At 39.5% G+C, this 24,412-nt stretch overlaps 1 protein-coding gene across 1 annotated transcript; it reads left to right on the top strand.

Annotated features, from left to right (window-relative positions):
• Positions 1–18,353: 18,353 nt before the first annotated feature.
• Positions 18,354–24,412, top strand: NDUFB4 (NADH:ubiquinone oxidoreductase subunit B4). The gene is made up of 3 exons (XM_061400342.1): positions 18,354–18,587; positions 22,776–22,922; positions 24,290–24,412. Exons 1-3 carry the CDS (start codon positions 18,408–18,410, stop codon positions 24,350–24,352), a joined length of 390 nt encoding a protein of 129 aa, XP_061256326.1. The 5' UTR covers positions 18,354–18,407; the 3' UTR covers positions 24,353–24,412.

The raw sequence follows: 24,412 nt of genomic DNA on the forward strand, positions 1-24,412 counted from the left end.
TCATGGGGTCACAAAGAGTGGGACACAACTGAGTGACTGAACTGAACTGAGGAAGGACTAAGTTGAGTAACATAAAATTCCTAGAATATTGCATTTTAAAAAATGTTACTTCTTCTTTCCTTATATACACCCACTGGTAAACTTTATCATTTGCTACCACATGCTACTACTATCTTTAACTGAACATTCCTAGCTTAAAGTGACACCTAATGGGTCAGGGCTTTGGTTAGAAACCCCAAACAGTACGTGTTGTAGGGAGGAATCTTGGGGTTGACATCAGCGAGGTCTTCATTAGAAACCAACTCTGCTAGTTGCTGATTTGGGGCGAGTTATTTAACCTCTCCAAGCTTCACTTTTATCCTCTGTAAAATGAGGCTAAGAATCCTATCCTCATGGAGTTATTGGGAGGTTAAATGAGAAAGACCAGACTACATCACAAGTAACAATAATAAAATGTTAGCTGGTGAAATCATTGTTACATGTCATATATGTGTGTTGATTTATGTATTCTGATGTCACAGTTTAAAATACACTTTTTACTGTGGGCCATGGTCCAAAAGAATTGAAAGTCACTGCTACTACTTTAAGACACTATCTAAGTTGCCTGCAATTAAAAAAAACAAACGCTATTTTTCTTTTTTAATTGAGGTAAAATTGGTATATTAAAGTGAAAATTGCTCAGTCATGTCTGACTCTTTGCAACCCCATGGATTGTAAAGGCCATGGGCTTCTCCAGGCCAGAATACTAAAGTGAGTAGCTGTTCCCTTCTCCTAGGGATCTTCCCAACCCAGGGATCAAACCCAGGTCTCTTGCATTGCAGGTGGATTCTTTACCAATTGAGCCACCAGAGAAGCCCCAAATTTGGTATATAACATTATATAAATTTTAGGTGTACATTATAAATCAAAATTTGTATACATTACAAGGCGATCACTCTCATAAATCTAGTTACTATCCATCATTATACAACTGATTCACACCACCCATTTTACCCTCCCCCAATAACCCCTTTCCCCACTGGTAATCACCAGTCTGTTCTCTGTATCTATGAGTTTGTTTTTGTTTTGTTTGTTCTATTAGATTCCACATATAAGTGAAATCATATGGTATTTGTCTCTTTCTGTCTATTTCACCTAGCATAATACCTTCTAGGTCCATTCATGTTACTGCAAATGGCAAAATTTCCTTCTTTCTAGGGCTGCATAGTATTCCATGGTGTGTGTGTATGATGGAGTCGGCTAAATGGTTATATGCAAGGTTCTAAGACACAATGTCTTTCTGAAGAGAAGCTGTGTATATACATACACACCACATCTTCTTTATCCATTCATCCATCCATAGACACAAGTTGTTTCCGTATCTTGGCAACTGTAAATAATGCTGCAATAAATATAGGGTGCAAATATCTTTTCAAAGCAGTGTTTTAATAGTCTTAATACCCAAAATTATAAGAATAACTGAATCATATGGTAGTGCCAATCTTTTTTTCTTCTTGAGGACTCTCCATACTGTTTTCTATCATGGCTGCACCAATTTCCAGTTCTACCAACAGTGTACAAGCGTTCCTTTTTCTCCACATCCTTTCCAACACTTATTGTTTCTTGTCTTTTTACTAATAGCCATTCTAACAGGTGTGATATTGCATTGTGGTTTTGATTTGCATTTCCCTGATGATTACTGATGTTGAGTATCTTCTCATATGTTTGGTGGCTATCTGTATGTCTTCTTTGGCAAAATGTATTCATGTCTTCTGCCCATTTTTAAATTGGGTTCTTTGTTTCTTGTTGATGAATTATGTGACTTCTTTAATACTTTGGATATTAACTCCTTATCAGATACATGATTTAATTTGCAAGCATCTTCTCCCATTCAGTAGGCTGACTTTTCATTTTGTTGTTGCTTTCCTTGGCCATGCCGAAGCTTTTTAGTTTGATATGGTACCGTTTGTTTATTTTTGCTTTTGTTTCCCTTGCCTTCGGAGTCAGATCTTTAAAAAACACACCTCTAAGACCAATGTCAAGGAAATTACATCCTATTTTTTTCCTCTGAGGAATTTTATGGTTTCAGTTAAGTCTTTAATCCATTTTGAGTTGATTTTTCTGAATGGTGTAAGACAGAGGTCTAGTTTCATTCTTTTGCTTGTGGCTGTCCAGTTTTTCTAACACCATTTGTTGGAGAGACTGTTTTTCACCCATTATATACTCTTGGCTCCTGTGTGGTAAATCAACTGTTCATATTTGCATGGATTTATTTCTGGGATCTCTATTTTGTTCCATTGATCTGTCTGTTTTTATATAATTTTTCAATTATACACTTATTAATTCACTCAGTAAATAGTTATTAAGCACCAAATGCCAGGCACTGTTCTAGGCACTGGAAATATAGCAGTGAACAAAATAGACAAAAATTCCTGCAGTCATCTGGTTTACCTTCTGGTTGGGGAGACACTAGTAATATATACAGATAAGGTACAAAATTTAGGAAATGCATAGGAGAAAAGAAGGAAGGAAAAAACAAAAGTGGAGGGCATTCACGATCAGGCAACCCAGAAAAAAAAACACTGTTAACATTTCAGTTTATGGTCTTACAGACCTTTCTTCGTCTGCGTATGCCATTTGTCTTGCCGTTTAGAGAACTTCAGGGTAATAGATATCACATAAATGTACAGGATGGATACTGACCCATATCTAGTTCCCTGAAGCATGAAAGGAGAACCTTTGCTTTCCTCTCCACCTGCTTTCCTCCTCCCTCTTTCCTTTTATCCCACAGTGGTCTCCACGTTGCTGCTTCTCTGTCTTCTTTAATAATTATACAGCCAGGTCCTCAGCCTTGAAGACAAAGATATATATTGTACAAGAAACAGCCACAGTGCTGGCTGACGCAGAGCCCTGGGAAGTTCTAAGTCTGGGTTCTGTTGAATACCAACTTTTAGTGACTATGATGATTTAATTATTTTATGGATTAAAAAGAAATGGAGGTCCAGAGAGGTTATGACTTGTCCAGGGTCTCACAAAAAGAAGAGGATCAGAAGTCTGACGTGCCTGTGCTCCCTGGTGTGAGCACCTTGATTTGGACATCTCCATCCACCCTGCATTTCAGATCCCCTTCTTATTGTGCCCATATATATAAATTAAAAAACACTAGGCTGTTGTTATTTTCTAGAAGGCACAAGTGATTATACTTATCCTGCCTTAAAAGACCATTAATTTAGAAATTCTCCTTGGATTTTGTGACTGCCATACCAAAGATCTTAAAATAAGTGTAATAAGAAATTGTACTTGGGTGCAACAGACAAGAAGATAGAGTGGAATCTCTTCCAAAGCCAGTGTTTATACTTGGATGCCTCTGACCTTCTCACTTACTTTAATAAGCTATTTCATGAGGTAACTTTATCTTTAAAGACAACTTCTTTTTTTTTTTTTAAGGGGACGTGGTTTTTAGGAGAGCAAGAAATTTAAAATCAAGAGGTTTAGACTCTAGTCCCAATTCTGCTGGGTGACCTTAGATGAATCATGTCTCAGCTTTGAGCCTAAATTCCTCCTTTGTACAATATGAAGGGTGGACTAGACTAGAGATTTTCACAATGGAGTCAAAGGAGACTTAGGATTTCTAAGACATATTTCTGGGCCACACGGAGAAAGCTAAAGCGAGAGAGGCTGGGGCTCCAGAACCACACTGCCCTGTCTTCCTCCCCAGCCCTACTCAGAGGAACAGCCCTTTTATTTGCCTTCCAAGGGGAGAGTCTGCATAAGATTTTATTTGAAGAAAAGGTTCTGTTATTTTTTTAGCATTTAAATATCACCAGAACAGCTTGATGATCTGAAAGAAACTTCCTTGTTTTATTGTTTCTACCTTCAAAGATTAGCTCTTGATTTTCCTTTTTAGAGGTTTCTTTGTTCTTATGGGGACAGTACACTCACTGATGACCACTTAAAAATGAATATTTTTCCTAGCTGACTGCCAACTGTGTATTATGCTGGCTATAAAGATGCTGGAAATGAGCTTGTCTGGTAATCCTGCCCCAACAGTGTTGCGACCAGCAGGGAAGAGCGTTTACAGCAGTGCTCATTTGCTGACTGGGATTTTATTTATTTATTTAAACTCGGAGCTGTTTGTTCCAAGCACCTTGGAAAAACAGTCCCAGCTCTGGCCGGCACAGCAGTACCCTCACCTGCACGCTGCCGCTTCTAGCAAAAGGCATCCTGTTACACTATTTCTCACAGCTCCTATGCAGAGGGGGCCTCACACCCCCTCCTGCACATTTTGTCTTTCTGGCCGTCTGTCTCACTGTGTGCTCACAAAGTCGCCTCTCAAAGCCAGTGACCTCTGGCTGCCGCTGTGTTTGGGGCTGGATCAGGCTGTGCCAGACCTGTCCTTCCTAGAGCCTCTCTACCCTTTCTGGTATGGATTTATTTCACATACAATGTCATTGTGGCTGCTTTGCTCAGAGTGAAGCAAGAGCAGTTTTCCTTTACAAAGAACTGATCTGGACTTTCATCTAAAATCTGTTGCTAAAAGCAGACAAAGATAAATCAGCATTTTCCATTCACTGCAGGGTGGTAAGGTTCAAGAACTTGCCACTGGATATGTAAAATCAGGATGTAGGATGGGGGCAGGTGAACACTGGTTCAGGGTCTCTGATGTATCACATTGAGTGTTCTTTACCTCATTTTAATCCTTAGGATAACCCTCCTAGGTAGGGACTCTGATCTCTGTTTGTTAAGAGGAAGAACCCAAGGCTCAGAGAGGCAGAATAACTTGTCTGCCACACTGTCAGGAAGTGGCAGATGCAGGAACTGGACTTGTTGTATCTGACACCAAATGCTGTGTTCTTTCCAATCTACCATGCTGCCTTCTTGATGAGCATGCTGACTCATTTGGGAAGTTATATAAGCTTGTAGATCACATTGAGATTCTCAGATAATGTGACTGCATAAAGAAGAACAAAGTATTGCCATGATAGCTTTGTTGCAGTGGCATCGGTGAAAAGAGGAACTCTGCTGCTGGGAAGAATTATAGAAAACTGTTGAGAGGTAAACAGTTACACTAGCAGAATCCAAACAAGAAGCAATCACTTGCCCCTTCCCCTCCCAACCTGTTCTGTAAATAAGTAAGGTTTAAATGATAAACATATGAATAAAGCTCTCTCTCTCTCTCCATTGAATTCACAACTGGACTCATTGAGATTCAAACTCCAATTGAAACCTTGTCCCCCTGCAGAGGTATGCCCAAAGTGCCCAGGATCATATGGTTACGTACCACTCCAGACAGTCACCTCCATCAGGGGAAATGAACAAGGTTGTTTTTTAGTATCATCCATATACCCTTTTTTATTGAATAGAGAAGTGTTAGAGTCAGATTTCGGAGAAGGCAATGGCAACCCACTCCAGTACTCTTGCCTGGAGAATCCCAGGGATGGGGGAGCCTGGTGGGCTGCCGTCTATGAGGTTGCACAGAGTCGGACATGACTGAAGCGACTTAGCAGCAGTAGCAGCAGAGTCAGATTTGCACTTTGGAAAGTTACCTGTGGCCTTTGTGTGGGGAGAAAGCAAGAAGGGAGGTGGATGTACTGAGCGCTGTTAGTACCCTGCCACGTCCCTCTGTACTCACCACTATGCACTGAAGGTCTGTGACCCTCTGCCTTCTGACTGGCAGCATGCTCAGCCTTTACACAATGCAGGACCTCTTGCCCCCGAGAGCAGCCATTAAGCACTGATAGGTAGAGAGGTGGTAGATAAATATCCCAGTTCCCTTGCCTGTCACTTGGGATGATTCGGAGGTGTGTTCTGTAATGTAGTGCTTGATAACACACACCGCACTGGCTTCTCTCACTTCCCTGTCTCATTCTCCTACTCGAGTCCTTGGTCTCCTGAGATTGTCTCTAGAATAAATTACCTATACTCAAATCGTTGTCACAGGCTCTGTTGTTTGGGGAACTCAAAAGAAGACCTTTCCATATCTCAGTGTAGAGATAAATAATGGGGGTTCAAAAGGAGAAGAAGTGGGATTGGAGGGAGGGGATGGATATGTGCAATATTCCCCCTGAGATTTAGGACTTCAAAACTGGTAAAATGAAGTGCCAGAGAGAGGGGAGGGGAAAAAGACGACACAAGGACTCTGGATCTTGAACTTGAGCTCCTGGATGGTGGCTGATGCCTTGAACTGAACTAGGGAATACATTCTGGGATAAGAAGATCCAATTTTGGATATGTAGGAGAAGGCAGCATCTGGTTCTGTGATGTCATTTACAAGAGTGAAAGTACCCATTTTGCCAAAAGCATCTTTCCAAACTGCTTACCCGGGTGCTTGAAATTCTATATTACTCATTCCTTTGGCTTGCTTTTTTCCAGAATCCTATTTTTAACATGCTCCTGAGATTATTGATAATTTTGTTACATGTGATAATAGCATTGTGGTTATGTAGAGAAAAAAAAACCTTCTTAATGGTTAGAAATATACGCTGAAGTATTTATGGGTAAAACAAAACACTGTTAAAGACTGCTTTAAAATAATCCAGCAAAAACAAAAGTGAAATGTACAAGTCGGGATAGATAAAATGACACTAACAAAATATTTTAAATTGTAAAATTTGGGGGATGAGTACATGGGGTTGGTTCATCGTACCATTTCTTTTCTTTTGTGTATATTTGAAGATTTCAATAATAAAAAAACCCAGAAGTTACCCTGATATTTTAATGATGGTTCTGGGAGGATATTACATCCAACTGTCTTTACCACTTGTGAAAAAACAACCACAAAAGTGTGTTTTAAAACTTTGATTTGATTTTATATTTTTAGAACATTTAGAAGAAACAGGAGGCTGGCCTTTTTAAGAAATAGACTTTTTAAGAGCTGGATCTTAAAAGAGAGAAGAAACTAGGATTCAGAGGTAGAACAGCATATATTTTGCCACCTGTTTGATCTTTCCCCCCGTTTCCTAAAGAGGAAGATGCTATCCAACCGTTTTCTATCGTGGCCCCTACCACAATGGTCCTACATCAGGTGCTTTGAATGCATGATCTCATTTATCTCCAAAACTCTGTCTAGGGATCCATTTGAGAAAATGGAGGTTAGAGAGGTCAGGTCTTTTTCCTAAAGATCATGGGATGATAAATTGCAGGAGCTTAAGTAATCGTTCACAAACTAGTTCCCACTGAATTGATTTTTCAGGAATTGACTGCTTCTGCACAGAATGAGCCTAAACAAAGAAAAATGAAAAGCATACTCTTGGTTAGGGATGACAGGATGATAAGAGTTCATAGACCAGGCTGGGGAGTGTCAAGGAAGCATTGAGCTTGTTTACCCCAGAGCATCATGGGACTGACAGAGGATGCCAGGAAAGCTGGACAAGAGCCCAACATCTGGAAGAACCAACAGGGCATGAGAAGCAAAGATAAACTGAATTGAAAATCCATGAGTAAGTGTGAAATGTTTAGAAAATCAGTGTTTTTAAAGTACTTATTATACTTTCTTCTTTTTTTAGTTCAAATACAGGAGATAAAGTAAGTTCCAATTATTTTCTCTTGTTGGAATTTTATATATCCTCAATATTATGGATATTATTATCCACAATAGAGACTAAAGAAAGATGCTTACATAAAATCTCAAGTGCCAAAGCAGAATACAGTATATCTATAGCATGATGACAATGTTTTCAAAATATCCTCTACATGGAAAAAGTTTGGAAAAAGATGACAAAAAATCTTGGGATTGTCCTTAGGTTGTAGAATGATGCATTTTTAAAAATCTTTTGATTCTTTATTCTATTTTTAAATTTTCCTATAATGACATGTATTACTCTTGGAATGGAAAAATGTTAAATAATAAACCAAAGAACTTCATTTTACTTTTTATTGCTGTTTAATCTAGAGCAATGAAGATGCTAATAAGAATAAGAAGCTAAAGATATTTATGGTTTCATGTTGAGAACATAAATACAATTTGGTAGGAAATTTGATTAAGTGATGGTAAGTTATATCTTAGCTACCCTCAGTGAGCCATATACACATGAAGCAATTGCATCACTGGGCCTCCACCTGTTTTGCATGATCAAGGTGACTGAAGATCACACTAATGGTAGGAGAATATAGACTGCTAGCAACAGGTCTCTCTCTAGACCTCTGGAGCTTAAATTTGTACACCAACATTTTTCTCTGGCATTTTAAAGAAGTTGTAAGAGTTAGACTCTAATTCTCTTAGGGGCTCTGATAGTCTTTCAGGGGACAGACTGGTGCAGCTAGAGTCAACCCAGGCAAAAACATCAGCTATATTTTCTACCTGGAGAGAGAAGTTCTCTCCAAGACTATTAAACCAAAGCTATGCTTCAGTCACTCACAGTATCTACCGAGTTCCTTTATAGCAAGGAGTTGTTTCTGCTAGCTGACTCCAACATTGAAATATTAGCTGTCATTTGGAAACATGAAATTTAGTCTCTTTCTTGAAGAGGTTTTTCCTAAAGCGTAAGAAAAGACACATGAACGATTTCATTACAATCTAAGCAGGACTGGAGCAGGCTGTGCACAGGGTCCTGAGCCAGTGGAATATATAGAATAAGAAACCAAACTTGCTCTTAAAGGAGAGGGATAGAAAAACAACTGTAACGTTGCCTATAATAAGTAAAGTAAAAGAAGTAGTAAACATACCTAGGAAAGAGAAAAATCACCTCTACTTGGGCATTTTATGCAAAGGCTTTCAGAAAATTGGGCATTTGAAGTGGACCTTGATGGATATAATATTTCAGTTGGCCACAGACTGCAGGGAGAGGATAGGCTGGCATTGATGGAAAGAAGAAGATCATCAAGCAAAGGAAAAAAAAATTATAAAAGGGACTCTTATTGGAACTTTCATTAGAACTTTCTGTTTCAATTTTTTTTTTTTTAACCCAAGAGGCCCTATAAACTGAGGACTCTAGGAGTTGTGACTTGGTCTATGGCTTGCTTTGTTTTGCTGAGTTTAGACCTGGAGGCAGGTAGAGGACAAGGTAGCTTGCTAGAAGGCCTCCCAGGGCAGACGTGGCAAGGGGGCAAAAGAAGAGGGATGAGAAAGTTGCTGCAGAAATAAGGACCAGAGGGAAAAGCAGAGATGTTAAAGGGCATCGTTAAGGCATTTTGCTTTGTGATGTACCCCTCCTCTGTTACTACACAAAATCTTCAGTAAAAGTCTACATTCCTAGACCATTATGGGTTTTGACAGGAATTTTTAATTTGGGGCTGTGAGCAGAAGCGGGTGAGGTGATTAGCATGGAGTATGGTGTGGAAGTGAGGATGGGATGAAAGTAGAGACAGCAAGAAAAGGGTAAGCATGTTTCATTAATATATTCTCTTTGAAGTGAAGAAAGACAGCTGATCATTTATTCATTCAGCACTGCGATGATGTGCCAGGCACTGTGCTAGTGTGGGGATACAGGCTAGCCAAGCCCAATGTGGTCCTAGACTTTGAAGAGTCTACATTCTAACATGGGGGGTGGGGAGAGGCAGGGATTAACTAAGTAAAACCAAATGTAAAGTTAGAATTGTAGTTAGCATTGTAAAGCAGACATCTGTAGTGCTACGAAAGCTCATAGGAGAATTTGACCTTGTTGGTTAGTTAAGGGAATACAGAATTGAGTGAATTCTGAAGGATGAATAGGAGTGTAATGTTTATGGCAGAGGGAAAAGTATGTGGAAAAGCCCTGTGGAAGGAAAGAACTCAAGGCAGGCCAGTGTGGCTGAAGCACGGTGAAGGGGAGCATGGGCCAAGTGTAGCTGAAGAGGTAGGGAGCACACCTCCCCGGATCTTGAAGTCATGTGAGAGTTGAGATAGATAACAGATATTTTAAAAGGTTACTGTGGCTGCTAGATAGCATCACTGACTCGATACACATGAATCTGAACAAATTCTGGGAGACAGTGGAGGACAGAGGAGCCTGGTGTGCTGCAGTACTTGGGGTCCCAAAGAGTCAGACCTGACTTGGAGACTGAACAGCAACACCTGGATGCTGTGTGGGGAAAAAAAATGCAAGTGTAGCATGTGTGCGTGTGTACAAGAAAACCAACTAGGAGGCCATTGCTTTTCCCAAGCAAAAGATGATGTAGGGCAGAACTTTATCCGAAGAAGAAAGCATGACATAGCCTCAGGTAAGAGGATTAACCCTCTTTTATGTTAAACTGACAACTTGCAAGAAAATGTCACCTTACACTCTGTAGGAAACTTATTGTTCCTTTCAAGTACAAATATGTGCTTATGTAAGTGACTTTAGGAATAAGAACAGATATATGACTAGGATGAAAAGATGTGTCTGAAGAAGAGGAATGCAAAATGTAATATTCATAAGCTTTTGGATCTGTCTACATGACAGATGTGTTTCTAAGTGCACTGTATATTTTAAGCAGAAATCTTTTTTTCTGTTTGGTTTGTATACAGCACAATAAATGGATGGAGTGAGCGAACCATTATGTATGAACTGCTTTGTCTTTATGGGAAAAACAATTCACAGATGCATGCACATAAAAATGATGTTTTTATATCACCTTCAATTCACCCTGTGTATTCCAATTTTGCTCAAGGAGAAATTAACAAACCACAATGGCATTGGAAGATTATAACACACCTCCATGTTAGAAACAGATCAAGCAGACAAAGATATGAGAGATGAATAAAGATATGAGAGATCCAAACCACACAATTAACAAGCTTGATCTAACCTTGCTCTCAGTGAATACAGAATACACATTCTTTTAAAGCTACACCAGAACTATTATAAAAATGACTATGTGTACACAGGGAATATAGCCAATATTTTATAATTTCTATAATAACTATAAATGGAATTTAATCTTTAAAATTGTTAATCACTGTACACCTGCAACATAATAAGGTATAGCAACTATATTTCAATTAAAAAACAACTGTGCAATTACAGGGGTGTGTTCACATTGTAATAACTCATTGACTATCATATGTACGATTTATGCATTTTCCTATATGTAGGTTGGGCTTCCTAGGTGGCACTAGTGATAAAGAACCCGCCTGCCAATGCAGGAGACAAGAGACGTGGGCTCGATCCCTGGGTCAGTATGATCCCCTGGTGGAGGGGATGGCTATCCACTCCAGTATTCTTGCCTGGAGAATCCCATGGACAGAGGAGCCTGGCAGGCTACAGTCCATAAGGTCGCAAAGAGCTGGACACAACTGAAGCAACTTAGCACTCGAATGAAAGTGAAAGTGTTATTCACTCAGTCATGTCGGATTCTTTATGACCCCACGGACTGTAACCCACCAGGCTCCTCTGTCCATGGAATTCTCCCGACAAGAATACTGGAGTTACCATTCCCTTCTCCAGGAGATCTTCCCAACCCAGGGATCGAACCTGGGTCTCCTGCTGCTGCTGCTGTTGCTAAGTCGCGTCAGAATTCTCTACTGGCTGAGCCATAACTTTGTTATGTATATGACAGAGTTATATATACATATATATAGCATGTGCATATGTAGGTTACATTTCAAAAAAGGGTCTATCTGCTATATTTAAAATGGATAACCAACAGGGTCCTACTGTATAGCGCAGGGAACTCTGCTCAACATTATGCGGCAGCTTGGATAGGGGAGAATGGATACATGTATATACAGGGCTGAATCCCTTTGCTGTGTACCTGAAACTATCGCAACATTATTAATTGGCAACACTCCATTATAAAATAGAAAGCTTTAAAAACTGGTGTGTGAAAAAAACAAAACAAACTGAACAAAAATCTGATCACATATGAAGTCCCAAAGGGCTAATATTATACAAAGTTATCTGACAATAATGCTATTAAATTAGAAATTAACAATAAAGAGATAGACAAAGCAAAACATCCTTTGCATTTCTAAATTACAGGTTAAGGACAAAACATAATGGAAATTATGAAATACTCAGAGCTATATGATGATGAAAATGCTAATAAAACTTGTAGAGATGTTGCTAAAATGAAAATATACAGAATTACATGCATAAAAATTATAAAACACACATAAACAAAAATAAATGAGATAAGCATTCTGTTTAAGAAGGCAGAAAAAGAACATTGGCATAATCTCAAGAAAAATAGAAGAAATAAGAGGAAAAGTTACTGATTAGAAATAATTTTATAAATGAAAAATAAGGTCTCTGAAAAGACAAAGTAGACAGAACTCTAACAATATTGAGAAAGATAAAAAGGACCAATAAATAAATAGTAATATAAGCAAAAAGAAGATCATAATTATAAAGACAGTAGAGACTGAAAAGATCATAAGATGAGAAACTATGGCAATAAGTTTAAAGAAAAATACCTGAGAAAATGTAAATTACAATAAATGATTCCAGAAGAAAACCGAACAAACCAATAACAATTACTGAAATTGAATTGAAAGCCAGAAGTCTTCCTTGAAAAAATATGGAAGCCTCAAGACAATTTTATAAGATAATCTACTAAGCTTTTAAGAATTATAGTTCCTGTCTTGTACAAAATGTTTTGGAGAACTAAAAGAAAAAAAAGAAGGAAATATATCCAACTCATTTCATTTCAATATATTACCAAAAGCAGATAAAAGCAAAATAAGAAGAGCCGATTCACTTATGAACATATATATGGTAAAATTCTATTTTAAATCTCATAAATTTGATTCAACAATATATTAAAAAACACATGACCATGAAGTAGAGTTAATTCTAGAATGCAAAATCACATGACATCAGAAAAACCTACCAAGGTTTTCTGTCTTGTTCAACAAATTAACAGAAAAAACATACAGCTCAAGAAATGTGGAAACAGCACTTGATCAATTAAACAATCATTCATTATTTTAAAATACTTTTGGCAAGAAATAAAAGGGAATTTTATTTATCTGATAGAGAGATTCTACCAACTCCACAGCAAACATATTTAACAGTGAACTAACAGAAGATTCCCCGTTAGAGCTGGGAACAAGATAGGAGATTCACTGCTTTTACTATTGTACAATATTGTCCTGGAGGTCCAAGCTAATTCAATAAGAGAGAAAAAAGGAAGTATAAAATTTGGAACAGAAAAGGCAAGACTGCTATTTTCATAAGATAATGACTGACTATACAGAACAACTAAAAAGAATGTATAGAAAAGCTAATAGGACTGGTTCAGCAAGCATACTGGTTCCAAGATCAGCATACTAACATCAGTAATATTACTCTATACCGCAATAATCCTTCAGAACATATAATAGGAAAAATAAACAATTAACAACAGCAATGAAATCTATAATGCAGCAGGAATCAGTCTAAAAGAAGAGGCCAGAATTCTTTATGGATAAAGTTATGAAACACGATTGAAGGAAATAAAAGACCTAACTAATGAATACATATGGGAAGATATAATATTATAAGGATGTTTGTTCTCAAGTAAAGCTACAACTTTAGTGCAATTCCAACACAAATCCCAATGGATTTTTTTTTTCATGGAACTTGACAGTTTAATAATAAAATTCTTCTGAAAGAGAAAAGAAAAGAGAAGTAGCTAAGACAATTTTGAACTATAATAAAATGGAGAGATTTGCTCCATAATAGCAAGACTTATTATAAAGCTATGATAGAAATATGTAGAAAGTGATGTATATTTGTAAGAGGCTGTGTAGTCTAAAATCATCTTCTGGATACAATCTCTTCTGAAGAGAGTAGTACTATGTGAGTCTTTTCCAAATATGGTAAGCTTCTTTGACTTAGGTGTATCTGTTAGGGTAAAATATTTGTGTAATCTTATTCACAACCAATTAGGACAGTGCCCAAGTCAAAGAACCACAGATGGGTTGGATACAATGAAAGCCAATCCCATGCTTTGGGGTAACCCAGATTGAATAGTGTCAAACTGACTCAATAATACCCTCTTTTAAAGGAAGAGTAAATGCTAAGTAAACAAAGGGAAAGTGGGTTACATGAGCTTAGGTGGGATGCTGAAAACTCTGGAGTATTTTTCTTATTCTCTCTTTGAACTGCTGTTCATTTCAGTTTTGGAAAACAAGTTTCCAGGACGCTATGCAGCTCTTGAAGAGATGACTTTCCTTGCTACCTCCATGTTCCTTGATTTCTATGCAATTAAATTAATTCATGTAGCATTATGAGTCTCTTCCCTTGTAGCCTTAAACAAGACTGACAACAGGAAGATCCATCAAGAAACTTGATGGGACTTGAAGTTTATACAGTCTGGGGGAAAAGGAGCTGTGCCACGGGGGAGGCACCTTCTTCCCAGCAAAAATGATTCATTAATGACTAGAAGAATTTTCTACCCAAATCAGCTTCTGGTTCTGTTTATTTCAAACCTTGTTCTCTTCCTCTACCCTCATTATTTCCAGGGCCAGGCTTCACAGGACAAGTTTATATCACAATACAAACTCTAATTCTGCACCTTCATGGCACACGAGGTGATGACAGTATTCCTGGAAGACACCTTGTACCCGGATGGCTAGTAATAACTCCACTTGGCATAGCTGCGAATCAAATAAATATACTTTACTAAATTCCACTTTTTGTGGGCAAGATCCCCCAAATATCTAAGGTCACTGCAATACTACCCAACAGGTGAAAAATGTTACAGAAGGGGGAAGTCACAGAGGAGAGAGATGGCAGTCTTAGAAGACTGTGATTCAAATAGCTTTCCTTTTCTAATTTTACAAAACCAATGACCATTTGAACACATTTTGAGGGTCCTTCCCAGGGTAGTAGAGAGGGCTCTTGTGAAGAGGGTACCTTTCATTAACTTGTCAGTATATCCTTTGTTAACACTCAATGTAGGACAAGATTTTAAAAAATAAAAATAGAGAATACTCACTAAATTTCAACTGCTATTAATCACTGATCAACTAAATCTCTGGGCATTGGGTTTACTTTCAACCCAAAGTGAAGAGTTTATTCACAAATTTACATAATATCCTACCCAGTTAAGAGAAGAAACATTCTTCATACTGTTGCAAGCTGAAACTTAATATGCTTCTTACAGTTTCTGTGTTCATCGGTCCACCTTCTGTTCCCTGAAACCCTGCCCCATTTGTATAGCTTACCTACCCCTGCACACATGTACCTCTCTCCTTCTACACGTTACCACTTCATCCACTCTCTTCTGACCAAGTACAGACACATGTACTTAGTCCCTGTAATCCACGTTGTAATAAATTCTGATAAATTCTATTAGGAGATTTCTTAGAGAAGTAAAAATTTTCAAAACATAAAATTTTCATTGATGATATGACCACCTGTGAAATTGTTACTCACTGAAATTATTCCATTTGCTAACCCTAGTGCCTACATCTACCCCGTCAAAGTCTTGGTCATCCATTTGAAAATATCCAGTCCTCAAATGCAATAGGAATCTATTGCAAATCTTGCGAAAGCTGTGGAATTTTATGAAACTGATGAAAGTGATGTTGATGAACTGCTAGATCCACATGCAAAGTCACTAATACAGGAGGATCTTAGAGCTGAATCAGGTAACAAATAAATACAATAAAAATCAATAAGAATGATGATGACATCAGTGCTTCAAAAGGAAATAATTTGGTTTCAAAGAATGAAGACAGAGCATTGGGAAAACTAGACAAGCCCTCCAACACTTTTGCAAATATGACCCTACTACAAAAAAATCAAATGCAGTGAAGAATAATGAGGTACATAAAAATAACGTCCCCACAAATTAACACTTCATTTATTAGAATTAGCACACAGTTGGAAAATAAAACGTGATAAATATAAGATAAATTCAGTTTCATAATTTACTGGTTGCATTGCTTCAAGATAAAATCCCAATCAAGTCTTCTTCTTTCACTATAGAATCTATGTCTCCAATGTAAATAGATTCATTCTAAGATGGCCATTTCTGGGAAAAGGAAGGCCTCTTGTATTCATCTTTGTGTTCCTCAAACACACAATATTGTATGAATCTCCTCAGGAAGTTGTAAAAATTACAACTGCCAGACCAATTCTAAGTGTACAAGAGCAGAAGAAAACCTAGGACTTCATATTTTTAACAGTCATCTAACAGTCCATGGGGTCGCTGAGGGTCGGACACGACTGAGCGACTTCACTTTCACTTTTCACTTTCATGCATTGGAGAAGGAAATGGCAACCCACTCCAGTGTTCTTGCCTGGAGAATCCCAGGGACGGGGGAGCCTGGTGGGCTGCTGTCTATGGGGTCGAACAGAGTCGGACACGACTGAAGTGACTTAGCAGTAGCAGTAGCAAAGAGATCCTTATGGGAATCAAGCAAATGTAGAGATAACCCCCTTAACTCATCCAAATGAAATGATAAAATTTATTGTCTCTCTCTCCTCCTCTCTTAACCTTAAAAAGTCTTTTTTAAAAACTTTATCAGTTAGTTTGTACTCACTGTACTTCTTTCTTCTTTCTTTTTTCTACATGCCCTTCTTTCTTCAGGGTCTAATCTATTAACAAAGGTTTTTGAAGCTATCAACACAGTCTTTAGAATTTTCAACCTGTTCCTTCTTTTCATTTTGCTTTTATTTTCTTAATCTGTTTAAACACTTTAGAAAAACGGAACTTTCCCCCTGCTCCTTTAAAATCGAGTATGAGTGATTTGTCTCAAGCTTCTTTTTTTCTATATTCCCTCAGCCTGCATTCTCCTGAGCCCATTTTGCTCCATATTCATTTGGACATTAAACTACTTAGCAAATATTATCATATTCCGTCTGTTCTTTCTGTACTGACTGATTGTCAGCTCCTCAGAGACAAACATCTCATCCTTCACTTCTTCTGTGTTTCCTTCGCTGAGCCCAGAAGATTAACTAAGACTGACTAGTGTGCAGTGTGCTTCATGCAATGACTGTTTAATAAATATTTTAAAACAGTATTAAAATGTTGAATAAATTTGACAGCAGTGCTGCTCCTCATCACTTAAAGTGCCAGCATTTTCTAGATCCCTTCTCTGCTTAGCAACCATTCTTAACATACCTACATGTCCCCAGATGTTTCACCCAAGCTGATCAGCTTTCCCTGCCTGAGTTATGGAAATATTGTTCACCTGTTTTCCCCAAAGGAGTATCTCATTAGTTCCCAAAGACCCTGTCATACAACTTGAAGTTGCCCTTTTTTTTTGGGGGGGGGGTGACAGTGGGAGAAAGAGAAGGACAGTAGGGATGGAGAACTTTTCCTTTTAGGTTACTCTTTTTTCCCCAAATCATCTTTCACAGCAAGATACAACCCCCCGATGCTTATTTTCATACCTCTGTGAAACGTTTTTTATTCTTAGCCCCTGAAGAGTGCTAGGAATTTTACCTAAGAGGCTTTAGTAATTTTTTTTTGAGGCTTTAATATTTTAACTAAGATATTGTGTCTTCCAGAGGTCTATTCAATAACCTGCCCCCCTCTTTTCTGACCTATAGTCAGAAAGGGAATATTTTTAACATCATTCTATTAGACATCATTCTACACCAATGAAAAACACTCTTCTTCTTATGTTGTATGGATCTAACGTGGCAACGTACAGCAAAGATTATTTTCTTTTTCTTGGATAAGAAATTGAGTTTTGCAGAGTATGTTGGCATTCTATTCATTGTTTTATTTTAATCCTCACAACAATTTTGCTAGGTAGAAAGAAGGGTCATTATGTCCAGGATAAGCAAGAGGAAAACTCCGAGAACTTAAGTGACTTGTCCCAGGTCACAGAGATGAACCCACACTGAACCAGAATCGCAGTCAATCCCATGTTCCGTCTCTGCTAGCTCAACTTCACATAATAAGCTCTGTTTGTCAGTAGAGATAAGGCTGCTGCTGCTGCTGCTAAGTCGCTTCAGTCGTGTCCGACTCTGTGCGACCCCATAGACGGCAGCCTACCAGGCTCCTCCGTCCCTGGGATTCTCCAGGCAAGAATACTGGAGTGGGTTGCCATTTCCCTCTCCAATGCATGCATGCATGCTAAGTCGCTGTAGTCGTGTCCGACTCTGTGCGACCTCATGGACAGCAGCCCAGCAGGCTCCTCTGTCTATAGGCTTCTCCAGGCAAAAATAGTGGAGTGAGTTGCCATGTCCTTTTCCAGATAAGGCTGCTAGGAATGAGCAAAAAAGCGACAGATCTGGAGGCGGGTAGGGGAGGAAAAGTGAACTCCAGGAGTTGGTGATGGACAGGAAGGCCTGGCGTGCTGCAAATCATGGGGTCGCAAAGAGTCGGGCACGACTGAGCGACAGAACTGAACTAAGGGGAGGGAAATAGGGGTGAGGGAAGGCGAGGAAAGTACCTTGCGCAAGCGCAGATCGCCACTAGAGGGGCGGGACAGTGAGGAAGCAAGGTAGAGGAAAGAAGCTAGCTGAACTCCTTTAACTCCATCTTCAACCTCGGGCTATCGCGCAGGCGCACTTCCTCGGGACGAAGGTCAGACTGAAGAGGGCGGGCCTTGGAGTCGCGCAAGCGCGGTTTTGCGCCGGGTCGTCAAGATGTCGTTCCCCAAGTACGAGGCATCGCGCTTGGCCAGCCTACCTACTACCCTCGACCCAGCTGAATACGACATATCTTCTGAAACCCGGAAAGCACAAGCCGAGCGGTTGGCCATAAGATCCCGGCTTAAACGGGAATACCAGCTTCAGTACTACGACCCTAGTCGCCGAGGGGTTATCGTGAGTGAGGGGCCAGTGGGTGGGAATCGAGGGGCCAGAGTCAGGACGGTCCGGTCTGACCGCTCAGCCCAGACCTGCAGGGGGACCAGGCAGCGGGTTGGTCACCATTGCCGAACAATATTTTAGACATAGGTCCTCTTCCAGGCCCAGAGAGCAGACCGGTTCATTAGTCCTTTGACCTTGGGCAGAATGTTTGGTGGTAAAGAGGACGGGTTCTGGATTCACACCTGGCTGGGTTTGAGTCTCGGGTTGATCACTTCCCGCCTGAGTGATCTTGAAAAAGTTGTTGAACTCTGCTGCTTAGCCTCGGTTTTCCTGTCAGAAAAATGGGGATAATATGGTACTTCCTATCTTATGAGGCCCTTAGGAGGATTAAACGAAATAAGGCAAGTGACCGGCCGGCACAGTGCCTGGCTTGTGATGAGTGTTCAGAAAATGTCGGGAGGAGAGGGGTGTGTTTTTTTTTTTTTTAAGCTGTTTTCCACTTTTCAGTTCACAGTTGAGGCAATACTGCTCTCTCCTGATGGGAATATAGTGATTTTTCAGTTTGTTTCTTTTAAAAACCCAAACAGGCTACAACTTACTGAAGCTCTGCGCTTTGGAGTCAAACGCCAAGGCTCTAAGTACTGGCAAACTACGTGACTCTGTACATATGTGTGTATATATATATATATCCCTGACCCTTCTGAAACTTAGTTTTCTAATTTTCATTTATGGAAATGTTAGTACATTCTTTATAGATCCTTGTGACGTTAAATGACATAGTCTGTATAACACTCTTGGCACATAATACATGCCCAGTAAACTGAAAAGTATTATTATTTAAGAAGCATGCTTTTAGATAATTTTTGTACAAGAGCTATTTAAATATGTCAGATATGATATTTAAAAAAAAAGACTTTTCCCAACAATTAATTGGTATTCTGTAGGAATTTTAGGAAGTTAAGAGGATTGAAGGGAATTTACAGTGCGCCAGGCACTATTGAAACTCTACCTGAATGATATTCAGATATCACAGCTATTCAAAGAGTTGTGCTCTATTACTGTCCCCATTTTACAGATGGGAAGGACAAGTATGTCATAGAGTGATATCAACTAGCAAGTGATAGAGCAGAATTTGAACTGTAGTCTGTGTAACCCAAAGCATCTTCTTATGTTTGGCTATATTGTCTCCAGCCAGAACCTCCTTCGCTTGGAAGAAGGTGCGGAGAGAGACATTCATTATGTACATACTCACGTGCTTGGGTTCGGTATGCTAGATAGTAAGACGTAGTTTTTAAAAAAAGAGTCAGTCTTTCGCAAAGTCTTTCTCAAAGAGACGGTCTTTGAGTCAGACAGAGTTGAGATTTAAATTGCAGATTTTCACTTTTCCAGTTCTGTGACCCAGAGCAGTTGTAGTTTTGCCTCGTTGGTTGTTAAGTAAATGCATGCGTGCTCAGTCATATCCCACTCTGCGACCCTGTGGACTCTAGCCTCCCCTGCGAAGCTCCTCTGTCCATGGAATTCTCCAGGCAAAAATATTGGAGTTGGTTGCCCTTTTTTACTCTAGGGAATCTTCTCAACTTGGGGATCGAACCCGCATCTCTTGTGTCTCCTACCTTCGCAGGCAGATTCTTTACCACTGTGCCATCTGTGAAGCCCCTAGATAGATGAATGCCTGACTATTATATATTGAGCAGTACATGGAAGTTCTTTGCCTAATCTTTTAAGAATGATTTATTTAGTGAATAAGTCATTGCTTAGAGTCTGTTACATGCCAGGCCCTCTTACAGATACTGTAGTGACAGTGGAGAACAAACAGGCAGAGACTCCTGTCCTCATAAAGCTTTGTTTCCAGAGGGAAGACAAGTAATAAGTTAAAAAATTAAATTGTTTAGCGTGTTAGGTAGTGGTAAATGATGAGAAGAAAAATAAAACAAGGAAGAGGGGATTAGGGGTGTGTGTATGTAGAAGGGACAGAGAGCAGCTATAATTTTAGAAAGGCTCAGGAAAGGCCTCGCTTAGAAGGTGACATTGAAGATTTCAGAAAACTGAGATGAGGGAGCTAGCCACTCAGCTCTCTGGGAAGGTAGCATTCTAGTAGACGGGACAGCAAGTACATGGGTCCTGCGACAGGAGTGTCCCTCATTAATCTCCCAAATACTGAAGAGACTGTTGTGATTAACATAGAGAAAGGTGAGGGCAGAGTAGGAAGAGATGAGATGGGAAAGGTGCCTGGAACTAGATCACACCAGGTCTCATAGGTCACTGAAAGGACTTTTCTGAGTCGGATGTCCCATAATCAGAACTTATATTTTAACAACCTCTCTGGCTGCTTAGTTGAAGAGACTATGGGAGAGCAAAAATAGGAGCAGGGAGACTAGGACCTCAGTATTCTAATTTCTTAATTGATGGTGGCTGCAAGGGTGGTGGCAGTGAAGTTGGTAAGACATGATCTCTTCTGCTTATGTATTGAAAGTAGAGCCATCCAGGTTAGCTGGTAGATTGGATATGTGGTGTTAGAGAAGGAGAGGACTCAAGGATAACTCTCAGGTTTTTGACTGAAGTGAAGAATGAAGTTACAGTTTGCCAGGATAGAGAAGAGTGTGAAAGGATCAGGGATGGAGGTGGAATGCATGTTGGGAGATCGGTTTGGGATACATCCCATTTGGCATTACATTTGCTGGTTAAACTTCCCTGGTGGTGCAGATGGTAAAGCATCTGCCTACAATGTGGGACACCCGGGTTCGATCCCTGGGTCGGGAAGATCCCCTGGAGAAGGAAATGGCACCACACTCCAGTACTCTTGCCTGGAAAATCCCATGGACAGAGGAGTGTGGTAGGCTACAGTCCGTGGGGTCGCAAAGAGTCGGACATGACTGAGCGCCTTCACTTTCTGTTACTTTTCTTTTGCCGGTTAAACAACATGTCAGCCTTGAGCAGGGAGTGTGATATTATGTCTCCTGTTTAGGCTAGAGGTCTAGGGCTGGAGTCATACTTTTGGGGAGTCATCTGCCTATAGGACAGGGAAGCCTGGCGTGCTGCAGTCCATGGGGTCGCAAAGAGTCGGACACGACTGAGCAACTGAACTGAATTGCCTACAGGTGGATATTTAAAGCCATGTGACTAGAGATTATCAAGGGAGTGAATGTAGATAGGAAAGACCCATGGGTCTGAGGTCCACCCTTAAGAGATTGGAGAGAGAAGTAGAAAGGGAGTGAAAGAGACTAAGAGAATAGCCAGAGAGTTAGGAGAAAAGCCAAGCTGGTGTGTGCCCTGGAAGGGATACATATAAGAATAGACAGATGTTTTGTCCTTTCAGGTATAGAGCTCACACGTCCCATTGAACCAGTATTGAACTAGTATCTTCAGTAAAGAACCTTCTTTACTATCTCTGCAAACAGTTTCATTTAAAATGTTACCGTGGGAGATTTCCCTTGTGGTACAGTGGTAAAGAATCCACCTTCCAACGCAGGGCACCTGGGTTTGATCCCTGGTTGGGAAACTGAGAACCCACATGCTGCCAGTTAACTAAGCCCTCACATCACAACTACTTTTTTTTAACCGAGACGATCTGATTATTTTTCTTTAACAGCTTTATCCTTTCCAACAACTATTTTAATAGTGTGAAATGTAATAATTTTGCTCTTAAAAATACCAGCCAAGGCAGCTCAAAAAACTTTTAAGTTCAGAGTTAGCCTACCTCAGTCTTCATCCTTCCTACAGTTTATTTGTAGCCTGGAGAGACTGGCATGGGTGTAGCATTAGAAAGGGTCCTGGAAACAAAGTTGACAGTATGATAGAGCATATGAAATCTGTTTGTCTTCATTGGAAATACTGTGTGGTTCTGTTGGTCATACTTCCAGAAAGGCAGTGAAGCCAAAAACAATCCAGAAAAAAATAGGAAAAAAAGGATTAAAAAAAAAATGCCTTCTTTGACTGCTTGGAATGATTAGGATTCTTAAATCAATAGAAAGCTGAAGGATAATATGAGTGTTTTAAATTCTGAACAGGATCATCAGGAAATTAGTCAACAAATGCTAGAAAATGTATGATCTTTTCTGAAGCTATGTAGGAATATTTGGGATATACCCTTAACTGTAGGAGAGAAGAAGAGGTGTCTCCTATGCTCCAGAACAAAAGTCCTGATGAGATTGCTTCTCAATGTGGAACTTCATTCCCTGTATCTTTTGTTTTCATTCATTTTAGGAAGATCCTGCCTTGGTTCGTTGGACCTACGCAAGATCAGCAAATATCTATCCCAATTTCAGACCCAATACCAAGACCTCCCTCTTAGGGGCTCTGTTTGGAATTGGGCCCCTCGTCTTCTGGTATTATGTTTTCAAAACTGACAGAGTAAGTACTTGAACTTTGTGTTTGGTGACTGTGCGATAGGTTCCCGCTGTGCTGCAGCTGTCTCTCACTCTATAATTCCCTTCTTGGCTTTCTACTCCTCTTCCTTACCTTTCCTTTATCCTCTCCTACCTTTATCCCTTTCCAGCTGAATTAAAAACTGGAAGTTTCATTTACATGTTTAGTTTTATTGCTCTATCCTTTCAACTCATGTAGAAATATTCCCTCTTAAAAAGCATAGTTGTTTCTTGGTCTTTCAAATTTAATATTAGTGGCTGCTCTAGAATTTAAAATAATGAATTGGTCCCTTTAAATATGTAAGACTTGAACTTAGCTCATGGAAGAGTTTTCCTGGTGTATTCTACATGAGGTAAGGAAGTTGTGTGTGTGTGTTTGTGCATGTGCACTCAGTTGTGTCCAACTCTTTGCAACTCCATGGACTGTAGCCCACAAGCTCCTCTGTTCATGGAAATTTCCAGGCAGGAATACTGGAGTGGGTTGCTAGTTCCTTCTCCAGGGGCTCTTCCTGACCCAGGGAATGAACCTATGTCTCTTGTGTCTCTGGGCATTGGTAGGCGGATTCTTTACCACTGCACCACCTGTGTATATTAAGCAAGAGGATACAGAAATAACTTAAAAAGTTAATTGCTTTTTTCTCATTAGATGTGCAGAAGTTAAGATTTTCCATTCTGATTAACCTTTAGGTGTTGTTTTTAAAGAGATATTTATTGGGTTACATATTAGCAGAACACATGTATCACTTTGTATGTTCCCTGTCTGCTCTGCATGAATTTCAGTTACATTGGTCACGTTGTACGAGTTAATGTTAAAACATTGATATTCCAATAGAGTAGCAGAAGCAGCCTATGGTGGGGATCACTGCCATCAGAGGCCTGGGTATGTGACTGCATAGAAAGCCAAGCTTGTCTTTGACACTAGACCAGTGTGATACTAGATCCCCAACCCGAGCCCGCAGGCCTCATGTTGCCATCTACACTGGAGCCCACCAATGTGTTAATAGTTCTGCCTTAAACCTGTCAATCCACTCTCCTGTTAGAGTGTATATATTTTCATTATCTGATAATTTATTGCTTAACAGAAAGGTAGGCCACACTTACCAGAAGGTATATGCCTTTTGCTTTCAGTGTGTGCTATTTGGTGGGGTAATATAGATATTTTTCAATAGGAGTGTTTTCTTACTATCCCTTTATTTCTTCAGATTATTGCTTCCTCAGTCATACTGTGCAGACTTTAGACAATGAGAGATTGGAATTAGGTTGGGAGTGTTTCTTCTTGTTTTTCAGAGTAATACCATGAATTGTGCCAGAATGCATTGTTTTTAATGTACTTTTTTTTTTCTGTTTGTACAGGATAGGAAAGAAAAACTTATCCAGGAAGGAAAATTGGATCGAACATTTAACATCTCCTATTAAGTCTGACAATGATGTCTGTATGTCCTATTGTTTAAATAAATCAATTAATCATTAAATAAA

This window comes from Bos javanicus, chromosome 1, assembly GCF_032452875.1.
Source record: "Bos javanicus breed banteng chromosome 1, ARS-OSU_banteng_1.0, whole genome shotgun sequence".
Lineage (NCBI taxonomy): Eukaryota > Metazoa > Chordata > Mammalia > Artiodactyla > Bovidae > Bos > Bos javanicus.

Bases quoted from the DNA above. Each gene is read 5' to 3' on its own strand.
- NDUFB4 (XM_061400342.1), top strand. From the start codon at position 18,408: ATGTCGTTCCCCAAGTACGAGGCATCGCGCTTGGCCAGCCTACCTACT. The intron at 18,588-22,775 runs GTGAGTGAGGGG...CATTCATTTTAG, and splicing joins CTAGTCGCCGAGGGGTTATC to GAAGATCCTGCCTTGGTTCG. The intron at 22,923-24,289 runs GTAAGTACTTGA...CTGTTTGTACAG, and splicing joins ATGTTTTCAAAACTGACAGA to GATAGGAAAGAAAAACTTAT.